At 52.2% G+C, this 21,994-nt stretch overlaps 1 protein-coding gene and 1 long non-coding RNA gene across 2 annotated transcripts; one reads left to right on the top strand and one right to left on the bottom strand.

Annotated features, from left to right (window-relative positions):
* Positions 1-3,254: 3,254 nt before the first annotated feature.
* On the bottom strand, positions 3,255-6,197 carry LOC138442246 (uncharacterized). The gene is made up of 3 exons (XR_011257595.1): positions 5,154-6,197; positions 3,740-3,855; positions 3,255-3,625 (listed from the first exon to the last, which is right to left on the bottom strand). It is a non-coding gene; the product is annotated as an uncharacterized lncRNA (long non-coding RNA).
* Positions 6,198-8,216: 2,019 nt separating this feature from the next.
* On the top strand, positions 8,217-10,329 carry TMEM271 (transmembrane protein 271). The gene has a single exon (XM_069595064.1). It carries the CDS (start codon positions 8,246-8,248, stop codon positions 9,374-9,376), a length of 1,131 nt encoding a protein of 376 aa, XP_069451165.1. The 5' UTR covers positions 8,217-8,245; the 3' UTR covers positions 9,377-10,329.
* The last annotated feature ends 11,665 nt before the right edge of the window (positions 10,330-21,994 follow it).

Consider the following 21,994-nt stretch of genomic DNA (forward strand, 5'->3'; position numbering starts at 1 on the left):
GAGCCAGGCTGTGGTCACCGTGAGACGCGATCAGAAGCTTGAAGCTGAACACTTCTTACCTAGTTCCAGTAGTGAATGCCTGGTCTGCTCTGTGTTAGGAGACATGAAATGGTGTTTGATGCTGTTTAAGACCTTGTGGGGAGATTTAATTATCTGTAATAAGAGATCGACTACAGTTTGATAACTGCCCAGAAAAAAAAAAGCAGATTATCAATATTAGGAATGAGAGCAAAGTTCACCGTAGATCCTACAGACATAAAAAAAAAATTAAGCCTTTTCCTCTTTCAGCTTTATTGAGATATATTTTATATACAATAAAAATCACAACTTTTAAGGGAATGTTGTGGACAACTTTATGCCAACAAATCTGAAAATTTTATTGTAGTAGATGAAAGACACAAATTACTAATGCTTATTCAAGAAAATTATATAACCTTAATAGCCCTACAACCACTTTTAAAAATTCAACTTACAGTTAAAATCATCCCAGAAAGAAAACTTTAACACCATATGGCTTCACAAGTGAATTCTACCAAACACTGAAGGAAGCAAGAATACCAGTTCTGCACAGATTTTTCAGAACAGAGAAGGTAAGGAGTACTTCCCAGCTCATTTAGTGAAGTTAGCATTGCTCTGACACTAGACAGGACAAAATATTACAAGGAAGCTAAAAATAATATCCCTTATTAGCCCAGCCACCAGTCTTCAGCAAAATAATAGCAAATCACGTGGGTCCAGTACGAAAAGGAAGGAACCTTTACGACCGCTGAGAAAGGCAGTCTTTTAACCTCTGCCTTGGCGGCACAAGAGTGGGCCTCAGGAGCATCTCCTCACCAAGAAGGAAAGAGTTTCAGACTGCACTTTGCTCATCGCTTGAATATTTTCCCCTCTTTCAGGCCCACAGTATGTTCCTTTTTTTGGCCTAACAGTGTGTGCCATGGGCCCCTGCCCAGCCCCGCATCTTTTCCACGCTGCGGGGGCAGGGTCCTGCTGCTGCAGCGCCCGTGGAGTGCGGCGCTCCGGGCCTCATCGCAACCGCTGGGAAGGGCCCGCCGGCCTCGGGGCTCCAGCACCGGTGCAGCGGCCGTCTTGCGCCGCCACGCCCCCGCGTGAGTGAGGCTGTCCCACCCAGCGCTTGAGTACTTCGTGTTTTCCCTGGTGATGCCTAAACCAAGGTGTAGTGAGCAGAAGTCTTTGTATTCCTGATAATAGGTACCAGATGCTACTTGTGTGAGAAAAACCAAGTGGAATTTAGCTCAGGAATACAACGAATGTAATTTACCACACTCACAGACTGAAGAGGGAAAACCATGTAATAATCTCAGCAAACACAGCAGCAGCAACAAAAAGTGAGAAAACATGGCACTTGTTCATGATTTAAAAAAAAAATTCTCAGAAAGCTAGAAATAGATTTCAGCCCAGTGAAAATTTTCTCCTCAGAAGCTAGAGCATACCTCATTCTTAAGGATGAAAGATAAAAACTGATTTCCCACTGAAATCAGGAACAATAGGGACTTCCCTGGCTGTCTAGGGATTAGGGCCCTAAGCTTCCACTGGTCAGAGAACTAAGGTCCCACATGCCACGGGGCAGCTAAAAAAACCAGGGATGAGGCAAGGGCTTTTTACTCCGATAGCTTCTGTCGGCTACTGCGCATAGCACACAGGGTCTAGCCCATGCAGTAAAGTAAGAAATGGAGAGAAAAGGCATGCAGGTGGGGAAGGAAGCATTAACTGTTTCTACTTACCTGTGATATGATTGCTTATATTCAAAACGTTAAGAAACCTATAAAATAGCTGCTAGTATAGGTCAATTTAGCAAGGTTGCAGGTTTAAAAGGCAGCTTAAAAGTCAAATATCTCTCCATATCCTTGTAACAAACAATTGGACAACAAAAGGTTATTTAAAGTAATAATTAAAGAAGGATTAAATATATAAAATACTTAAAGGTAAATTTAACAAAACATGTGCCACCCTTTATACCGAAAACTATCAAATGTTGAGAAATTGACGAAGATCTAAGTAAACGCAGAGATGAGCTGTGCTCATGGAGCCGAAGATGCAATGCTGCTGACATGTCAGTCACGCTCAGATTAATCTACGGGTTCAGTACGATTCCAATCGAAGCCACGTGGTCAGCATGACTAAGAAGACTGCTGGTAACACCAAGGTCTGGTGAAGGGATGGCGTGTGGGGAGCGTTCGTACACGGCGCAGGGGAATGCAGGGTGGCACAGCCACTGTGGGAAACAACTGGTCAGCTTCTTATAAAGTCAGTATAAACTTAAGACGAAACCTAGTGACTCCACTCCAAGAAAAGTTAGAACACACCTTCACAAAAGACTTGTGCATGAACGCTAATTCATAATAACGCCCCCCCGGACAGGCTGAGGTCACCGCTGTACGGATGATAAGCGAATTCTGGTGGGATTCTCGACAAAAAAACTAAGCATTGTCAAATGAAAGAAGCCACACATGAAAGACAATATACTTTATGACTGCAAGGATCTGAAATTTTATACCAAAACTATAGCAAGAGAGAGCAGAGGAGCGGCTCTGTAAGGCCCTGAGTGGGGCAGAGCATTGCTGAAAAGGGGGCTCTGGGGGAGTCTGGACTATTCCTGTGTCGTGCTGTGGTGGAGACTCATTCCAATGTGTACAGTTGTCTAAAGTCATTGGGTCAAACACTTAAAATCAGTGATTGTTATTGCACATAAGTTGTATCTCAATAAAAATGGGCATAAAAAGCTGAGCATATATATTATATTCAGTTCAGTCGCTCAGTCGCGTCCTACTCTTTGCGACCCCATGAACCGCAGCACGCGAGGCCTCCCTGTCCATCACCAACTCCCGGAGTTCACTCAGACTCACGTCCATCGAGTCCATGATGCCATCCAGCCATCTCACCCTCGGTCGTCCCCTTCTCCTCCTGCCCCTAGTCCCTCCCAGCATCAGAGTCTTTTCCAATGAGTCAACTCTTCGCATGAGGTGGCCAAAGTATTGGAGTTTCAGCTTCAGCATCATTCCTTCCAAAGAAATCCCAGGGCTGATCTCCTTCAGAATGGACTGGTTGGATCTCCTTGCAGTCCAAGGGACTCTCAAGAGTCTTCTCCAACACCACAGCTCAAATGCATCAATTCTTCGTGCTCAGCCCTCTTCACAGTCCAACTCTCACATCCATACATGACCACTGTATATATTACATTACTCATGAGCAAATAAAATCCACCCTTAAGTGCATCAGTGCACAAGCATAAGAAAGTTCACAACAGCTTTATTCATCATATCCCAAACTAGAAACAATCAAATGCTCATCATCAGTAATGCGGATCAGCTGTGGCACCTTCACACAGTGGCTTAGTACCAGCTGTGACAGGGATGAAGAGCAGACGCAACAACAGGCACCAAGTCGGCCGAAAGAAGCGAGACGTGCGACGACCAGCGTCATGACTCCACGTGTATAAAAATAAAACACGGGCAAAGCCAAACCAAAACGTTCAGGGACGTGTGCGTAGGTGACTGAAGTACAAACAGACACAGGAGGCCGTTCGCTGAGGTCAGCAGGGCCGCTGGCGGAGGGCGAGGTGGGCGGCGTGCTTGAGTCTGCAGTGTCCTGCTTCCTGATTTGGCTGCGAGGACACAGACGCCCATCTATGTCATTAAGCTGCTATGCGCGTGCTTTACGGGTTTCCTGTGGCTCCACCACATCTTGTAAGACGAAAACTTATAAAATAATACGGTACCTTCTGTGTCTCCAAGAGTTCACAGGCTCTGAGTCTGTGAGACTGCGTTCCTCAGGTGAGCCCTCACCTGTGCAGAGGTGGCTGCACTTCTGCAGGAAGATCCATGCTGATCGTCCCTAAAAAAGGGGCTTAGAATTAATAATGAAAGAGAAATCTGAGCTCTTAGCCAGTTAAAAAGGCAAAGGGTGAAATATTGGAAGGTAAGGTGAAAGACAAATTAGAAAAAATAATCAGAATTCAGCCAAATTAACTGAAGTAAACACTGCAGGAAGCTGAATTTTAAATGCTAGTAAATATGCAAATATTAAAATGAAATTTAACGTTAATACAACAAACCCTCTTCACGTGACACGCGCTTACTGCTATAAAAACGTGGCGCTTTGAAAACACTGTCCTCTCTGGCCCTGTGTTTAGAGTGTGGCCGTGATGTGCCCACACAGAGGCACCACAAGGGTCCCTGTGAAGCCGCTTGGTATGTGGTAGGGTTTGTGATTCTCAAAATCAGTCCTTGCCACCCACCCCTCCCCACGTAGAGTCATTTCTCATGAGGGCACTGCTTCTTTCTGGCATGAGCTCCCTGCCTCAGAGTTCACCCCGGCCCTCAAGTCACCCCCTGGACCCCGCTGTGCCAGGGGCTGTGGTGGGGCACAAGCTTCACAGGTGAGCCTGTTGGGGGCGGGGGGAAAGGACTCTGCCAGAAAGCAGGGCAGGGCCTCTCCGGTGGCTCAGCGGTAAAGCATGCACCTGCCAGTGCAGGGGACAGTGCAGGGGACAGTGCAGGGGACAGTGCAGGGGACATGGGCTCGAGTCCTGGTCTGAGAAGGTCCTACACACCTCGGGACAACACAGCCCGCGAGCCGCAACTACCAGGCCTGAGCCGCAACTGCTGAAGCCCGGGAGCCCTAGGGCCCATGCTCTGCACTCCAAAACCACGGCAGTGAGCCCCAAACACTATGCCTGGAGAGCAGGCCCCACTTGCCACAACTGCAGAAAGCCCACGAGCAGCAACAAAGACCCAGCACAGCCATTAGAAGAAAGCAGTGGAGTTAACTTTTGAACTACGCATGGGTTGCGGAGGTGAGCGTGGCGCGGCTACAGGGTCCCTGGGAGCCGTGTGTGGCAGGGACTGCAGGCTGCTGTCCCTTCCTCCTGCAGACACAGAGGGGAGACAGACACACTCATCAAGAGAGCTGACCATTGTCTGCGTTCCAGCAGAGCAGCCAAAAAAGAGATGGCCGGCAGGCCATCTGCCAGGTGGTGGGGCGGGAGCCTGAGAGTGTGTTCCACAAGCTCGGTGATGGGGCAGGACCCTCCACCGGCCCCGACCCCTACATGCTTCCAGCCCTCAGCCCAGTCTTCTCACGCAGTGTGTCTAGAACACCCCACAGAGCCGGGCCTTCTAAGGTCTCCTCACCCTCGGGATGAAGTCCGAACTCGCGCAGCTCAAGGCCCGTCACGGCAGGACGCCTGCTGGTCATTCTGCCTGCAGGGCTCCACAGTTCTGCTTCTAGCTCCTGGCCAGAGTGCCCCCCCTCACTGCAGCAGGGAGGTGGGTCCTCGCCGTCCTGCGGACCTGTCTGTGTCACCTGGCCCTGTTCTCCTTGTGAGCAAAACTGGACTGACATTAGATGGTGTCACAGGACAGAGCACCCCCAGGTCGGCGGCAGTCCACTCACTCATCCATCTGCTCACCTGTCCATTCCACATGGCCAGGACGGGCCTGATGGGGAGTCCTGATGGGGAGGGGGTGGGGTCAAGCTGGACATGGACCCTGCTTGCACTGAGCCCCCAATATGGTTGGGAAGACAGACATTTAGACCACTGGGAGATCCTGCCTGTTATGGGGGAACTTTGTCCAGGGGCTGAGGGGCAGGGAGGCAGGGGTGCAAGGAGGAGGGGTGGAGGGAGGAGGGGGTGCAGGGAGGTGGGGGCCAGGGAGGTGGGCAGAGTCTGGGTTTGGGGTGGAAAACCTCTGTGAGGATGGCAGGCCCACCTGCCTCAGGGCTCGTTGCCAGGACTAAACAGGAAAGTCTTTGGGGGCACTCTTTCCACTGTTCAAAGAAGGGTGGGCACCCAGTAGAAGTTAGGGCAATTAAGGGAGCTGAAGCTAAGGTCTAAGAAAGGGGACAGCAGAAGCCGGCTGAGGATGTGGCCCGGGGAACATAAAGCAGAAACGGGAACAGCATATGCTGAGGGCTTGCTTTGGTAAGAGGCACCACTCATTTAAGGGATAGAGCAGTGGCCAGGGGTCGAGCGAAGGGCTGGCAGACACAGGCTCTGGAGAAGAGAGGAGGCCAGATCCTGGAGGAATCCTAAGCCACGAGCCTGCCTGGATCCTCGGACTTGAGAGGCTGCTGCACGGCCGCCTGCAGCTTGCCCAGGCCAACCCAGGCCTCCATCCTGGCGGGGCTCAGGACCAGCCAAGGCAGCTCACTTCCTCCCGCAAAGCCTCATCAGTGTAAGGAATGGAGAAGCTGCTCCTTCCTCCACGGAGGTGGCTGCAAACCTCGTCTCCCTGGAAACAGAAATAATCATTGGAAGTCAGCTCATGGCAACTCCGCTCACACGCGTGGGTGCCATGATTATTATACAAGCTGATTTACACACTGTCCTTTAAAACCTATACCCCATAAATGTGAAAGGAGGCTCACTATCCCTACTTTTCTGGCAAGTCGTCATGCATGAGGAGAGGACTGAACGAGGAGGTTCAGCTGATGCTCTAAAATCTGCACTCCCTGCTAAAAATACAGCGAAACCTGCTCCTTCTCCGCACAGCCACCGCCGTTCACGTCCGTCCCACGCAAATGTCCAGAGAGACGCACGAAAGGCCTTCACATATATTCACTGGGCAGATGGTTTCCGTGAAACGTGGGCGAGGGTCCCCTTGCGCGGGCTGCCTGGCGAATGTGGGTGAGGCTTCCTCCAGACGCGAGGGCCCTCTGGGGGCTGGTGCCCCTGCTCACCGCGCACCGCTGGACACTGTGCAGGAAAGGGCCCGACGCTGTGAGCTCTGGGGGAGCCTGCACGGGCCAGAACTTGCCGAGCGGGCGGCAGGAACGGGTGTGCGTTCTCAAAGCACCCCTGCATCTCCCCCGGCCCCTCCTCCCGCATCGCGTTCCCTAGCTGCCGCGCCGCGCGCTTCCCCGGGATCCAGCGCGAAGTTATTTAACGCTGTAATTAGCCGGCAGGGTGAGTCATCGGTCCCAGGCCTCGCTGCAAAAGCGGCAGAGCCGGTGTGGAAAGAACCGAGGGCGCTCGGCTCGGTGGGACCTCAGAGGGCTTGCCGGAGACGCGCTCCCAGGCCTCGTTTCAGCAGGCTGGGTGCCCGAGAGGCCCGGGCAAGACCATCTCCATGCTCTGCCCGGCCCCAGGCCTTCCTCTGCCACCGAGAGCGCCGCGTCGGTCGGAAGGAGGCGATTTACCCTCCCCCGCGCCGCACCCCCAGTCTCCCGCGTCGCTCTCAGGCCGCGAGCCGCCTTCCGATGAATTAACTCACTCGCACCCGCATCTGCGGGGAAGTCCCGCAGGATCCGTGAGAAGGGCTCGGACGAGACTCCTCCAGGGCTCCCCGGGGCCGCGCGCCCCCCCCGCCCCCCGCACTGGGGCCCGCACTCCCCGGCGGCGCCCGAGGGTCCCGGCACCCGAGCGCCTCCTCCGAGCCCTCCCCTCCGCCCCGCAGCCGGACTCCCGCCCTCCTCCCGCGAGTAGTCGGCTCATCGCCGCCCGGGCTCCTCTCCTCCCTTCCCTCCCTCCCGCCGCCCCCGCACGGAAACCCCTGCCGCGGGGTCTTCCTTCTTCCCTTCGCCCCGGACTCGCCCCTCCCCGCCCACCCTCAGGCTTTCCCGGTAGCCCTCAGCGCGAGGGCCCTCTGTTCCCGCACTCCAAGCCAACTTCCTCGGGCTTCCTGATCTCTGACCGGCGGGGGGCGAGGAGTGAGACCCCAGCCCCGCGGCCTGCGGAGCGCGCGCGGGGGCCCGGGAGGCGGGAGGCGCTGGGGGTGGGGCCTGGGGGCGTCAGGGGCGGGCGCCCAGGGGTGGGGAGCGGCGTGCCCGCAGAGGCCGGGGCGCCACTCGGGGGAGGAAGGCGGAGAGACGCGGCGCGGGGGGCTTCTCCTGGCGGGGGTGGCCGAGGGGTGTCCTAGGGGTGACGCGGGGCGGGGGGCGGGGGAGGGCGGTGCCTGGGCCGGGCGCGCCGGGCCGCGGGCGGTGGGGGGAGCTGAGCGTCCTGGGAGGGGCGCCGCGGGCTGGGGAGGGGGCGCGCGCGCCCTGCGGTCCTCCGCGCCGCATCGGTTCCCTGCGCGGGGCCGCGGCGGCGGCGGCAGGAGGCGGAGGATGCGGGCTCCGACTGCGGCGGCGGCGGCGGCGGCGGCGCGGGCCCGGGAGGACGCGGGAGGATGAGGAGGAGGCCGGCGGTCCGGCCGCGCGGCGCCGGGAGGAGGCGCAGGCGGCGGGGGCGGCGGCGGGCGGCGGCGGGCGCGCGGGGTGCGGGCCGGCTCGGGCGCGGAGGATGAAGTGGAGCGTCCGCGGGGCCTGCGCCGCGCTCTCCTCCTGCCTCCTGCTCGCCTGCGCGCTCAGCGCCGCCGCCGTCGGCCTCAAGTGCTTCTCGCTGGGCTCGGAGCTGCGCGGGGAGCCTTTCCGGCTGGGGGCGGCCGCCGGCGCCTTCTATTCGGGGCTGCTGCTGGCCGCCGGCCTCTCGCTGCTCGGCGCCGCCCTGCTCTGCTGCGGGCCCCGGGACGCGCCCCTCGCGGGGCCGGGCCCGGGCCCGGGGCTAGGGGTCGCCGCCGGCTCCGCGGCAGCTGCGGAGGCCGCGCCGGGCGACCCGGGGGGCGCCGCCGGGCCCTCGGGGCCGGTGAGCAGCCAGAACCTGCTCCTGCTCGGCGTCCTCGTCTTCATGCTCGGGGTCCTCAGCGCCTTCGCGGGCGCAGTGATCGACGGCGACACCGTGTCCCTGGTGGAGCGCAAGTATTCCCACTACTGCCTGCCGCCGCGCGCGCCGGCCGCGGCCCCCGGCCCGGCCCCGGGCCCTGCGGCCGCCGGCCCCGGCCCGGCCCCCGGCGCGCCGCGCGCCCGCGGCACCCTGGACAGCGCCACCTCCGCCAAGTGCCGCCAGCTGAAGGACTACCAGCGCGGCCTGGTGCTCTCCACCGTCTTCAACTCGCTCGAGTGCCTCCTGGGCCTGCTCAGCCTCCTGCTGGTCAAGAACTACAAGTCGTCGCAGGCTCGGCGCGGCCGGCGCGGCCGGCGGAAGGGAGGCCGGGCCCTGGCGCGGCCCCGCGGCGGCCCGGGGCTCCGCGCGCAGCCGCCCGCCTCCCGGGCGCGGCGGGGCCGGCGGGGCCGGCGGGGGCGGAGGCTGCAGCCGCGGCCCAGCGAGGCTTCCATCCTGTCTCCGGAGGAGTCAGACTTCGCCGCCCCGGGGGACTGCGCGGGCTTCGCGACGCACCACGCGGTCTCCTACATCAACGTGGGCGTCTTCCACGCGTTTGACGAGGCGGGCGTGGAGGTGTGCTGCGGGGGGCACCCGTCTGTGGAGCTGCCGGGGTACGCGCCCTCGGACCCCGACCTCAACGCCTCCTACCCCTACTGCTGCCGCCCGTCCTGCGAGGCGGCGCGCCCCTGGGAGCCGGGTCGGGCCTGCTGAGCCCCTGGGCCTGTGCGGACGGCCGTGCCCGTCTGCCTGCCTTGCCGCGGCGGCGAGGGAGGTGGGGGCTGGCGGGGCGCAAAGCCAAGCCTCTCCGTGGCGCCGCGGCTTCAGGGCGGTCTGGCCCGGCGCTTCTGGGGGGGCTCCCCGCCGCGAGACTGGTCCTCCAGTACTATTATTTCTGTGTTTGGGAGGTTTCTCTTCTTTTCTGTGTCTGCTCGTATCCGGACTCCATTTTAAAGTTTACAATAAATGTTTCGGGGTAGGCTCGCCCCCGCCGCACTTCTCTTTGGCAAGTCCGTTCCCTGGGCGCCCCCGAGGCCCAGGCCCGGGGGGAGCTCACCCAGCGAGCGGGAAGACCGCTGACTGAGAGGACAGGAAGACGGAGCGGCTGGTGCTGTCGGAATGGAAGACGTGAAGAAGCGCCCGCAGCAACACGTTGTACACGGATGTGCCTGCTTTTGTTGATAACTTTCTTACTGTAAAGCTCTCCATAAACAGTGAAGATGTTTGGTAAATTTATTGCAATTTAAAATTGGTGAGTTCCTTTATTAAATTAATTGCTGTGTTATTGGAGATATTCATCAAATTGGGGTTAGGGAATGTCGGCAAACATCGATTTTGGGGGAAAATGATCGAATTTGGTCTGACAGATGTGAGTTTGAACAGCTGTATTATGCTAGCTGGTTGGCTAAATCCAACCTCTTTCTGAGGCTAAATTTCTGTCTGTATATCAGGTCCCATACATTTCTTTTTCTGGAAACTGGAGATTGGGTTTTTACGGCAAAACTGAGCTTATTTTGGTTAATACATATGAACAATCCAATCCTATTTTGGAAATCACAGTCATAGTTTTTCTGGCAAAGATTATTATCCTGTTGGTTAATTCAGTAATCTGGTAATTTTGGATATCATAGCATTTCATTTGAAATATACCCCTTAAATAGCCTTAATTGCTGTGAAGGTCATACTTTAAGATCATTAGGGTACACATGTGTGTGCCTATTTAAACACAACGTGAAACGTGTTCCGAACGATGGTGAAATGTGTTTCCGCCCAGTCCTGTGGTTCTGACTGGGATCCAGGTAGGCTCTGGATCTTGGGGAAAGGTGATCCAACTACCATGTGCTGGAATTGTGGTGCCAGGCAGGTGTGCTGCTAATTTTGAACGTGCTGTAGGCAGAGTCCCACTTTGGCCCAAATGGCGTGACCCTCCTGCAAAAGGCGTTGAGGATTCACCCTGCGCTCTGCTAGGGTGAGCACAGTACAGGACACTTGAAGTGAGGAAAGCTAAGGAAATCGTGTGTCATCTCTCTAGAGTGTATAGGGGTCCACTTCTAATTGTGGAAAAGCAGCCAGACTTGGTGTTGGAGATATGGTTTCCAGCTGTGGGCTCTGGGATGAGACCAGCTGCCCTGCCCAAAGCCAGAGTTCCTCTGTACCCCAGGTGACCTAGTCCAGCATCTAATCATGACCAGCAGGGCTACCCAGCTGCAGCAGAGGCTGCTAGAGAGGAAAGGCCCGCTATCCACGCAGAACTGGAGACCGGCCACCATTCAGTGGAGGTGGCAAAGCTGTTATGCTGATGCTTGGACAGTTACTTAGAAACTTGGGGATTCTGATCAAAGGGGGCCCTGGGCAGTGTCTTCTCCTTGTTATGTTGATGCCATCCGAGAAAAAAGAATCATCCCAGGCCAATCTCCCAGGTCCTCATACCCAGACCTCTTCAGATAGTGGTCCATACTAGGCCTTGAGATTCAGCCAGGCTGAGGGCCCAGCCCAACTAATTCCTCTGATGGTCCTTATCACCTGACACCCGCCCCCTGCCCCCACACCACCAGCCCACTGGCCATCAACCTAAGCAGAAAAAGTGATAAGTGGCAGCAAAAGAGACTTTTGGAAAGCTTTACCCCATCTACTGAGATCAAATCAATAAGGCAGGGCTGCTCACCGCTCATGGAGCACAGACCTCAGGGGCAGCTGCAAGGCTGACTTCCCAGAACCACATAAGGAGGCAGCCAAGCCAGGGTGCGCCCAGTGAGTGGGCACACGGTGAGCTCTTGCGGAAGGCTGCTGGGCAGGGACCACTGGAACGGAGCAAACTCGAGCAGCGCGGACATCTGATGTCAGAACTTCCTGTACCCTTCCTGTTTCCCGAGGTGGTGTTGGAGAAGACTCTTGAGCGAGGTGGTGTCTTACACGATTTGTCTTTCAAACATGCAGGCAAAATGACCTCGCTCAAGTTGCAGACTTTCCTTGGGATGGGACAGAAGGCAGAATGGGATGGGGCAGCAGAGGGCATCTGTGGGTACAGACAGTGGCTTCCCCCTGTCAAATGTACATGTGACCAAGAAGCTAGATGGGATTTTTAAAGATGTGTTTCTAACTCCAGAATATGGTTAAGTCTGCTTTATAGAGGCCAATATAATGATATGGGATCCCAGGGTTTTATTTTTTTAATTTTGCTAAAGAAATAAAATCTCCAGTATCCCTTCACTCAAATTGTTCTGAACACCAGCACTCAGGGAGGCAGTGGAGAGTCACCACCTCACCTCCTGCTAACTGCTTGTGATGGCTCCGGAGTCTTGGGAGGTTAGCCAGCTCATTCACACTTTTTCTCCTTTTTGAAAATTTACATTAGTTGTTTAGAATTGATTCTTATGCTCCTTGGAAAATAATGCCAGTTCTTGGAGCGTTCTTAAAATATGGGTCTTATTCTACTTTTCAGAATAATAATAAACTCTTGGCCTGGTGGAGGCCAAACCAAGAGTTTATATCATGGTGAAATACCAGAATTAAATACACACATCTTTGTGTTGTTACTTTGTCTAATGCTGGTTGTAAGTTATTTTAAACATAAAATTTGTTTAAAGAATGGCCCAATCAGCGACACGTGGCGCAGCCAGCAGACCAGCCGTGCTCCCTTAATGCTGCTGAGCGAGCTCCCCCAGGGCGCCAGGGCTCGCACGCCTTCCTCAGGCAGAGGAGCTGCTCTTGGCCACACAAGCCTCGACTACAAAACTGAATTTTTGACTGATACAAAAATCTACGGCTCCTGACCGTAGGAGGAAATTTGCAGGCCAAATTCCCAGGCTCCTGGGCAGCAGTGTTGCAGAGCCTCTGAGTGGCCTCTGGGGAGCCCTGCTCTGGGCACAGGCCCCTTGCAAGCCCTCAGTGTTATTGCCCCAAAGCACCATTTTCTCACCAAAATATGAATGAAAATTAATAAGAGACTCTAGGCAAAACGAATTCTGGCACATAAATAAGTATAAATTCTTTGTATAACTGTGAACTTCTTTTTATGGGAGAGGGAGCCAGCAGCCTAATGTTAGGTGGTTCATTTTCTAGATGATACGATATCTTTGTTTAATTTGCCACTTTTCGGCACAGTAATTACAGGAAAAAACTCACCAAAATGGAAAATAAAAATTTAACTTCGAAAAGTAGTGCCCACACATCCTTACATCCCCAGTTTGAATTCTAAGGACTTCCTGGGGGGGGGTGGTGGGAGAAAGCCTGGGGGTCCCTGTCAGAGTTTTTAACGGTTTTCTCAGAATCCCCGCATCTGGAGGATCGTCCTCACACAGGTGAGTCTCGTCTAGAGAAGCTCTGTCTCTGCGTTTTCATCTACCTTCGCTCCTCTGCAGAATGCCAGCAGAAATCCTGTTCCTTTCGAATCGATAGAGCACAACGGTCACTTCCTGTCTGTCTCTGGGTGACTCGTGACTCTGGTCCTGGTCCAGCAGACTGTGTGGTCAAGCCACCTGGGCTACGCCAAGGGCAGGAGCGCCGAACAGGCCGGTCAGGGATGGAGGCCACTGAGGCCCTTCCCCATGCCGCCTGTGGCTGCAGGGGGGCCCTTGTCCCGACACCCAGGCCCAGCTTTGACCTGTGCACCTGCTGTGTGCTCACACTATTCCTACAGCTCCAGCCTGGGCCCTTTATCAGCTCCACTCCTGATAAAACTTTCTTCTAGAACGTGTCAGATTGTGCTGTCCTTCCCGGGAACTTTCAAGAGCTACCTTTTCTGAAGAAAAAGTAAAACCTCGTGGACCTGACCCAGTCTGACCTTTCAGCCTTCTCTGTGGGGCACAGGGGGCTCTTGTCTGGGGCCCAGAGAATAAGTAGGTGTGTGCCGGGGTCCAGCCCCGGTGGATCCAGGGTGATTCGAAGGTGGGGACGGAGTCGGCGTCTTTGGAAAAATACATATTTAATCACAGATATAGAGAGATTAGAAATGGATAGTGTAGTAGGAAGATCAGTGGAGAAAAAGAGGCTAAATAACTTGGATTACGTGGAATAGCATCCATGCTCCAGATGGGAATTCAGCCAGAAAAACGGGGAGCAAGAAAGAAGCGACATGGGGGAATCAGTCTTTCCGGAAACTGATCCGATTTCTTTATTTTTGGGTTTGCTTATATACCTTTTGTTACACATAGGGATGAATACAGAGTCACGTGGGGGTCAGCAGTCCTGACCTTTATCAAAATCAGGTGCTTCACATAAATGTATATAAAAATAAAAGGTCTTAGGAATATTACATCATCTTCTGGCCATGAGTGAGACCTGCTGACATTTTATGATCCTTTCTTTCTGATAACCAAAAAAAGACTTATTTCTTCCAAGGTGTTTTTTCTTAAACCAGGCACCACCCTCCAAATAAAGTTACATTCCTATAGGGTGAGGGTGTAGTGAGTTACAATCAAGAAAGGAATTTATTCAACCCAAGGTTAACATGATTAGTCTTAAAGGTTAATACTTATTTCTCCTATATGCTTAAAGGTTAATACTTATTTCTTCCTATATGCTAGTTATATTCATTATAAGGGTAGGGAACATGGAGATTTAGCAGCAAACATCAACCCAACAAATGAAAATCCTTTCACCAATGCTCCCCTTAAGATCTATTTAGTCTTAAGATATGATAAAGTTACATTCTTACACAGCAAGGACACAGTGATATATAAGTACAGTGATCTATTACAAAAGAGAAAATCCATTAACTCAAAAAGTCTAGTATTGCTAACATCAAAAACTACCATATTTCCTTTGCTATATTCCAAATACATTGATTAATATATTCCCAGGTGCCTAAGGATATAGAGGCCTGGCGGCGATCATTGACTCAACAAGAAGAAAAAGCCCTATGCTAATTAAGACTCTCAAAATACTCCAAAACTCTCTGTGCTGTTTATGGTTGAGAGGTAGTAAACAATCATGTGGCAGGAGTATGGATAATCCTGTCACACAAGCTAGTCTGTCAGCAGAGAGGTTTGACCTGAGACATCCTTGTCCCACCCAGAGCAGGGAATTAGCAGCAATTATTGACACAACAAATGAAAAACCCTTCACCAATATAATCCCTAACCAACTATACTAATAATTTTAACTCCCCAAAATAATTTGCCTTTAGTAAGTCTAAAACATCTCGTGCCTCTCAGGTTGGGAGGCTGCAAGCAATCGCATGTGGCCGGACGAACCTATACAGGTGGGCTAGATAACCTTCAGAGGAGTCCGTAAGCTGAAACACTCTTGTCACGCCCAAGAATTTTTATTGCCTTGGAGCTGCACGTTTACTCCTTCTCAGAGAGAAACAGTTATGGGGGAGAGCCCCCCGTAAAGTCAGAGGTGTAGGTAAGAGCATAAAACAGACTCTGGTTTTAGGGTTAGATGCTCGGGAACAGGGGGTTTCCTGAGGCTTGATCACGCCTTTGCGTATGCCAAGCCTCCTTCCTCATGCCCTTTGCCATGGGCGGAATTCCTCACGCTGGCCCCCGGCAGGTGTGGAGACTGAAGCTGGTGTGTGCCATGGACATGTCAGGAGGAGGGTGTGCAGTGGGGAGGCAAACCCACTGGTGTTGCTGAGCAGGGGAGATGATATGGAGTACCAGGATGTAGGCCAGGAACATCTCAGAGGTCTGGACCTTCTCAGGGGCCTGGACCATCTCAGGGGCCTGGACCATCTCAGGGACCTGGATCATCTCGGTCACCTGGACCATCTCAGGGGCCTGGACCATCTTGGTGGCCTGGACCGTCTCAGGGGCCTGGACCATCTCAGGGACCTGGACATTGTAGGAGCTTGTCTTAGTTCCCTGGACTGCTGCCACACTACATGGATTAAAACGACATATATTATCTCACAGTCTGGAGGCCAGAAGTCTAAGGTCAGGTGGTTGGCAGGGCCGGCTCCTTCCTGAAGCCCTAAAGAACTTATTCTCTTCCTCCCTCCAGGCTCTGGGAGCCAGCAGTCCCAGGCATGCCTGGGCCCACGGACATACCACGTTATAGCTGGTCCCACTTTTGGTGTCCTCTGGCTCTCTCTGTGTGCCCTTCTCTGCTTCTTATAAGGACTTTGTTGGCTTTAGGTCCGTCTCTAGTCCAGAGTGATCTGCAAAGACCCTATTTGCAAATAAGGTCATGTTCTAGGTGAATAAGAATTTGGGGGACTGCACTGAACACTTTTGAACCTGGTACAGAACTCAGGTGCGTGGTCTGTGCCCTCCTTCCTGCCTGGGGCCAGCTGCTGAGGATACCCAGGGAGGGCACCCCTTCCCTGAGCCAGGGTGCAGGGGTGAAGCTGGTGGTGCCCTTGCCATCTGTCAGATGAACATTAAAAAAAAAGCTGAAACAGTGAGAGTAATCACCCAAGGGGGAAAAATTTCGGAACATTTGGCATATTTGCAAACGTTTGCATATAAGAGCGCCAGTGACTGTGTTACTTCATAAATGCCGCCTGGCACGTTACTTCCTCTTCTCAGCAGCTTGGGGAGGTGGGGGTAGGCATGGCCTCTGTGTCAGAAGCTGGAGTCCTGCTGGAGACTCCACTCTCATCCAGTGGAAGGCCAAAGAGTCTGTGCTCTGAAGGGGCCTCTCTGCCTGGGGCAGCATGGACTCAGCAGCGGCCTCAATTCTGCTCATTTTAGGGACTTTTTCTCCACCTGCTCCTTCTCCTCCCAGCCTCGGCTCACACAGTCCCCTCAACACCCGTGTCCATCCCTGGACCCCCACCCCCATCTTGTGTCCTGGTCCTGCTGGGACGCTGCCTTTCCTGGGAGCCTCTTCCAAGTGCGCCTGCAGGGCCGTCTGAACCACCGGCCCTGGAGGCAGCAGCCCCTGCTCCTGTGCAGCGGGCTGGCCCCGGGAGCCCCTTCTGCCTTTGAGTGTAGCTCAGGTTATTCTTCCTTAAATGCAAGACTTCAGTTCTCCTTCGTCTACCACCGTGGAGCCACCCAGAGCTGTGAGCTCTGCCACCTCCTGCCTCCCTCACCTCTTGCCATCGCCAACCCTTCCTGGAGGCGGAGAAAAGCTCCAGGAGTTTTCTGAAACCCCACCCTCACCTGCCCAACCAATTAGCCTTGCCCGAGCCCGCACTCAGCCCGAGGCCTATGCCCACCACCATCTCTGTCAGTGTGGTGTCATCTGACCAATGGCTAATTTGTGTTGAGAGCTCTTTATGAGCCAGGCCCTGTGTGACAAGCACTTGAAGATTGCTGCCTCCCTTAACCCTGGAAACAGCACTTCAAAGGTAGGAAAACCTAAGCTTAGGGAACGGATGGGACCAAGGTTCTTTTTTCAAGCGGCGTTTGTGGGAGTTTTGTGAGCCCAGGTTTGGCAGTGTAGCAGCCTCCAGCTCTCTGCAGACCTCTGTGCTTTCAGCGAACAGCCTGCTCACTGCCCTCCTCAGGGTCCCTTAGGACCCTAAACTCAAGACTTTCGCCAAAACTCAGCCTCTTCTTGTTCTCCATTGAGGGGCCCCACCCCCATGCCGGTCACCAGGGCTGTCTGTTCATTCAATGGCTACCCCGGGGACCAGATGCCGGGAATTTCAGAGGGTGCCCCATGCTCCATCCTGGCACTTGCCCTGATGCAAACGCAAGTGCCGCTCTTGGGAGACTGGAGGGTGAAGAGACTTTTGCATATATTTTCCATACTAAGTGCAGAAATCTGGTTGGATATTACACATTAGGCACACCTCAAAGTAGACCTGCCACAATTCAAAGACTTGATAGCTGCGGCGGTGAGCTGCTGCTGGCCAGCCTGACTTAGCATCACGGCAGTCCAAGCTCAGGTTGGAGAAGTTTACAGACACAGAGCATTTCAGAAAGGAGTGAGTTTATTGAGAGCAGACGGCAGAGACAACGAGGGCCCTGAGTGCACAGCAGCCGACCCCCTCACAGGCCAGGGAGAGCTGACGCTTCTCAAGGGTTGTGAAGTGAAAGGTGCTCAGGCGTGTCCGACTCTGTGACCCCCTGGACTCTACAGTCCATGGAGTTCTCCAGGCCAGGATACGGGAGTGGGCAGCCTTTCCCTTCTCCAGGGGGTCTTCCCAACCCAGGGATGGAACCCAGGTCTCCCACATTGCGGGTGGATTCTTTACCAGCTGAGCCACAAGGAAAGCCCAAGAATACGGGAGTGGGCAGCCTTTCCCTTCTCCAGTGGATCTTCCTGACCCAGGAATCGAACTGGGGTCTCCTCCATTGAAGTCAGATTCTTTAACAATGGAGTTATGAGGGAAGCCCTTTTCATGGGTTAGTAGCCAATTTTTATAGCCTCAAGACAAAAAAAATTCCTGCTGGATGGGTGGCATTAGGTGATGGGTTAGGGTGCTATATGGTGACCACTGGATTGGGTCTCTTTGCCTATTTTGGAGTTAGGAAGCCTGTTAAGTGATGATCGAGGGTACTTCTGGCAATGGTTACAAAGGGTTTCAGTAAGTTCTGGAAATGGCCTTGGTCCCAGGTGCGCGTGCGCCCCCCCCACCCTCTGGGTTGCCCTCACCTCTTGCTCGGCGTGGCTCACGCCTGGAGTGCTTCTGTGCGTCCACAACACAACTGCGTGTCTGTGCACAGTATATGGTGTTGCCTGCATGTTTTCTAAGAACTGAAATATCGTTGACTTACAGCGTTGTGTTAACTTCTGCTGTACAGCTAAGTGATTCAGTCATTTATATATTCTTTTCCACTATGGTTTATCACAGGACACGAATATACGTCCCTGTGTCCTACAGGAGGACCTGACTGTTCCTTCACCCTATATATGCGAGCTTGCATCTGCTAATCTAACACCCCGTCGCTCCCTCCTCCAGCCCCGCCTCCACTCGGCAACCACACGTCTGTTCTTTATGTCTGTGGGCCTGTTTCTGCTCCGTGAGTTCATGCGTGTCACATTCTAGATCCCACGTGTCAGCGACATCGTCTGCTCCGTGAGTGAGCTCACGTGTGTCACATTCTGGATCCCACGTGTCAGTGACATCACAGGGCATTCGTCTTTGTCTGACTCACCTCACTTAGCGTGGTAATCTCTAGTTTCATCCACGTTGCTGCAAATAACATCATTTCATTCTTTTTTTTTTTAAAAATGTCTGTTGTTTTAAATATTTAAAATGTTGTGCTGGTTTCTGCTGTGTAATAACTTGAATCAGCCGTAATTTTATATATATATATATATATATATATATATATATTTATCAGTTCAATTCAGTTCAGTTGCTCAGTTGTGTCTGACTCAGTTGGTCACAACCCCATGGACTGCAGCACGCCAGGCCTCCCTGTCCATCACCAACTCCCAGAGTTTACTCAAACTCATGTCCATTGAGTTGGTGATGCCATCCACCATCTCATCCTCTGTTGTCCCCTTCTCCTCCCGCCTTCAATCTTTCCCAGCATCAGAGTCTTTTCCAACGAGTCAGTTCTTCGCATCAGGTGGCCAAAGTATTGGAGTTTCAGCTTCAGCATCAGTCCTTCCAATGAATATTCAGGACTGGTTTCTTTTACGATGGACTGGTTGGATCTCCTTGCAGTCCAAGGGACTCCCAAGAGTCTTCTCCAACACCACAGTTCAAAAGCGTTAATTCTTTGGCGCTCAGCCTTCTTCACAGTCCAACTCTTGCATCCATACATGACTACTGGAAAAACCATAGCCTTGACTAGACGGACCTTAGTCGGCAAAGTAATGTCTCTGCTTTTCAATATGCTATCTAGGTTGGTCATAACTTTCCTTCCAAGGAGTAAGCATCCTCTCATTTCACTGCAGCAATCACCATCTGCAGTGATTTTGGAGTCCCCCAAAATACAGTCAGCCACTGCTTCCCCATATATTTGCCATGAAGTGATGGGACCGGATGCCATGATCTTCATTTTCTGAATGTTGAGCTTTAAGCCAAATTTTCACTCTCCTCTTTCACTTTCATCAAGAGGCTCTTTAGTTCTTCACTTTCTGCCATAAGGGTGGTGTTATCTGCATATCTGAGGTTGTTGATATTTCTCCCTGCAATCTTGATTCCAGCTTGTGTTTCTTCCAGTCCAGCATTTCTCACGATGTACTCTGCATACAAGTTAAACAAGCAGGGTGACAATATACAGCCTTGACGTACTCCTTTTCCTATCTGGAACGCCTGTTGTTCCATGTGGAGTTCTAACTGTTGCTTCCTGACCTGCATACAGATTTCTCAAGAGGCAGGTCAGGTGGTCTGGCATTCCCATCTCTTTCAGAATGTTCCACAGTTTGTTGTGATCCACAGAGTCAAAACCTTTGGCATAGTCAATAAAGCAGAAGTAGATGTTTTTCTGGAACTCTTGCTTTTTCGATGATCCGGCGGATGTTGGCAATTTGATCTCTGGTTTCTCTGCCTTTTCTAAAATCAGCTTGAACATCTGGAAGTTCACAGTTCACGTATTGCTGAAGCCTGGCTTGGAGAATTACTTTACTAGCGTGTGAGATGAGTGCAATTGTGCGGTAGTTTGAGCATTCTTTAGCATTGCCTTTCTTTGGGGCTGGAATGAAAACTGACCTTTTCCAGTCCTGTGGCCACAGCTGAGTGTTCCAAATGTGCTGGCATATTGAGTGCAGCGCTTTCACAGCATCATCTTTCAGGATTAGAGAAAGCTCTACTGGAATTCCATCACTTCCTCTAGCTTTGTTAGTAGTGATGCTTCCTAAGGCCCACTTGACTTCCACATTCCAGGATATCTGGCTCTAGGTGAGTGATCACACCATTCTGATTATCTGGGTCATGAAGATCTTCTATGTACAGTTCTTCTGTGTATTCTTGCCACCTCTTAATATCTTCTGCTTCGTTTAGGTACATGCCATTTCTGTCCGTTATTGAGCTCATCTTTGCATGAAATGTTCCCTTGGTATCTCTAATTTTCTTGAAGAGATCTCTAGTCTTTCCCATTCTACTGTTTTCCTCTATTTCTTTGCACTGATCAATGAGGAAGGCTTTCTTCTCTCTCCTTGGTGTTCTTTGGCACTCTGCACTCAAATGGGTATATCTTTCCTTTTCTCCTTTGCTTTTCACTTCTCTTCTTTTCACAGCTCTTGAAAGGCCTCCTCAGACAGCCAGTTTGCTTTTTTGCATTTCTTTTTCTTGGGGATGGTCCTGCTCCCTGTCTCCAGTACAATGTCATGAACCTCTGTCCATAGTTCTTCAGGCACTCTGTCTACCAGATCTAATTCCTTGAATCCATGTGTCACTTCCACTGTATAATCGTAAGGGATTTCATTTAGGTCATACCTGAATGGTCTAGTGGTTTTCCCTACTTTCTTCAATTTAAGTCTGAATTTGGCAAGAAGGACTTCATGATCTAAGCCAGTCAGCTCCTGGTCTTGTTTTTGCTGACTATATAGAGCTTCTCCATCTTTGGCTGCAAAGAATATAATCACTTTGATTTCGGTGTTGACCATTTGGTGATGTCCATGTGTAGAGTCTTCTCTTGTGTTGTTGGAAGAGGGTGTTTGCTATGACCAGTGCATTCTCTTTGCAAAACTCTATTAGTCTTTGCCCTGCTTCATTCTGTACTCCAAGGTCAAATTTGCCTGTTTCTTCAGGTGTTTCTGGACTTCCTACTTTTGCATTCCAGTCCCCTATAATGAAAAGGACATCTTTTTTGGGTGTTAGTTCTAAAAAGTCTTGTAGGTCTTCATAGAATTGTTCAGCTTCTTCAGCATTACTGGTTGGGACATAGACTTGGATTATCATGATACTGAATGGTTTTCCATGGAAATGAAGAGATCATTCTGTCTTTTTTGAGACTGCATCTAAGTACTGCATTTTGGACTCTTGTTAACTATTTCTTCTAACGGATTCTTGCTCACAGTAGTATATATAATGGTCATCTGAGTTAAATTCACCCAGTCAAGTCCATCTTAGTTTGCTGATTCCTAAAATGTTGATGTTCACTCTTGCCACCTCCTGTTTGATCACTTCCAATTTGCCTTGATTCATGGACTTAACAGTCCAGGTTCCTATGCAATATTGCTCTTTACAGCATCAGACCTTGCTTCCATCACCAGTCACATCCACAGCTGGGTGTTGTTTTTGCTTTGGCTCCATCTATTCATTCTTTTTGAAGCCATTTCTCCACTGATCTCCAGTAGCATATTGGGCACCTACTGACCTGGGGAGTTCATCTTTCAGTGTCCTATCTTTTTGCCTTTTCATACTGTTCTCAAGGCAAGAATGCTGAAGTGGTTTGCCATTCCCTTCTCCAGTGATATATGTATCACCTCCCTGTTGAGCCTCCCTCCCCGCCCCAGTCCCACCCTCTGGGTCATGAGCACCAGGCTGGGCCCCCTGTGTTCTGGAGCAACTTCTCACTGATGCTCATGATAGTGTAC

The sequence above is a fragment of the Ovis canadensis genome, chromosome 6 (assembly GCF_042477335.2).
Source record: "Ovis canadensis isolate MfBH-ARS-UI-01 breed Bighorn chromosome 6, ARS-UI_OviCan_v2, whole genome shotgun sequence".
In the NCBI taxonomy this organism is placed as follows: Eukaryota; Metazoa; Chordata; class Mammalia; order Artiodactyla; family Bovidae; genus Ovis; species Ovis canadensis.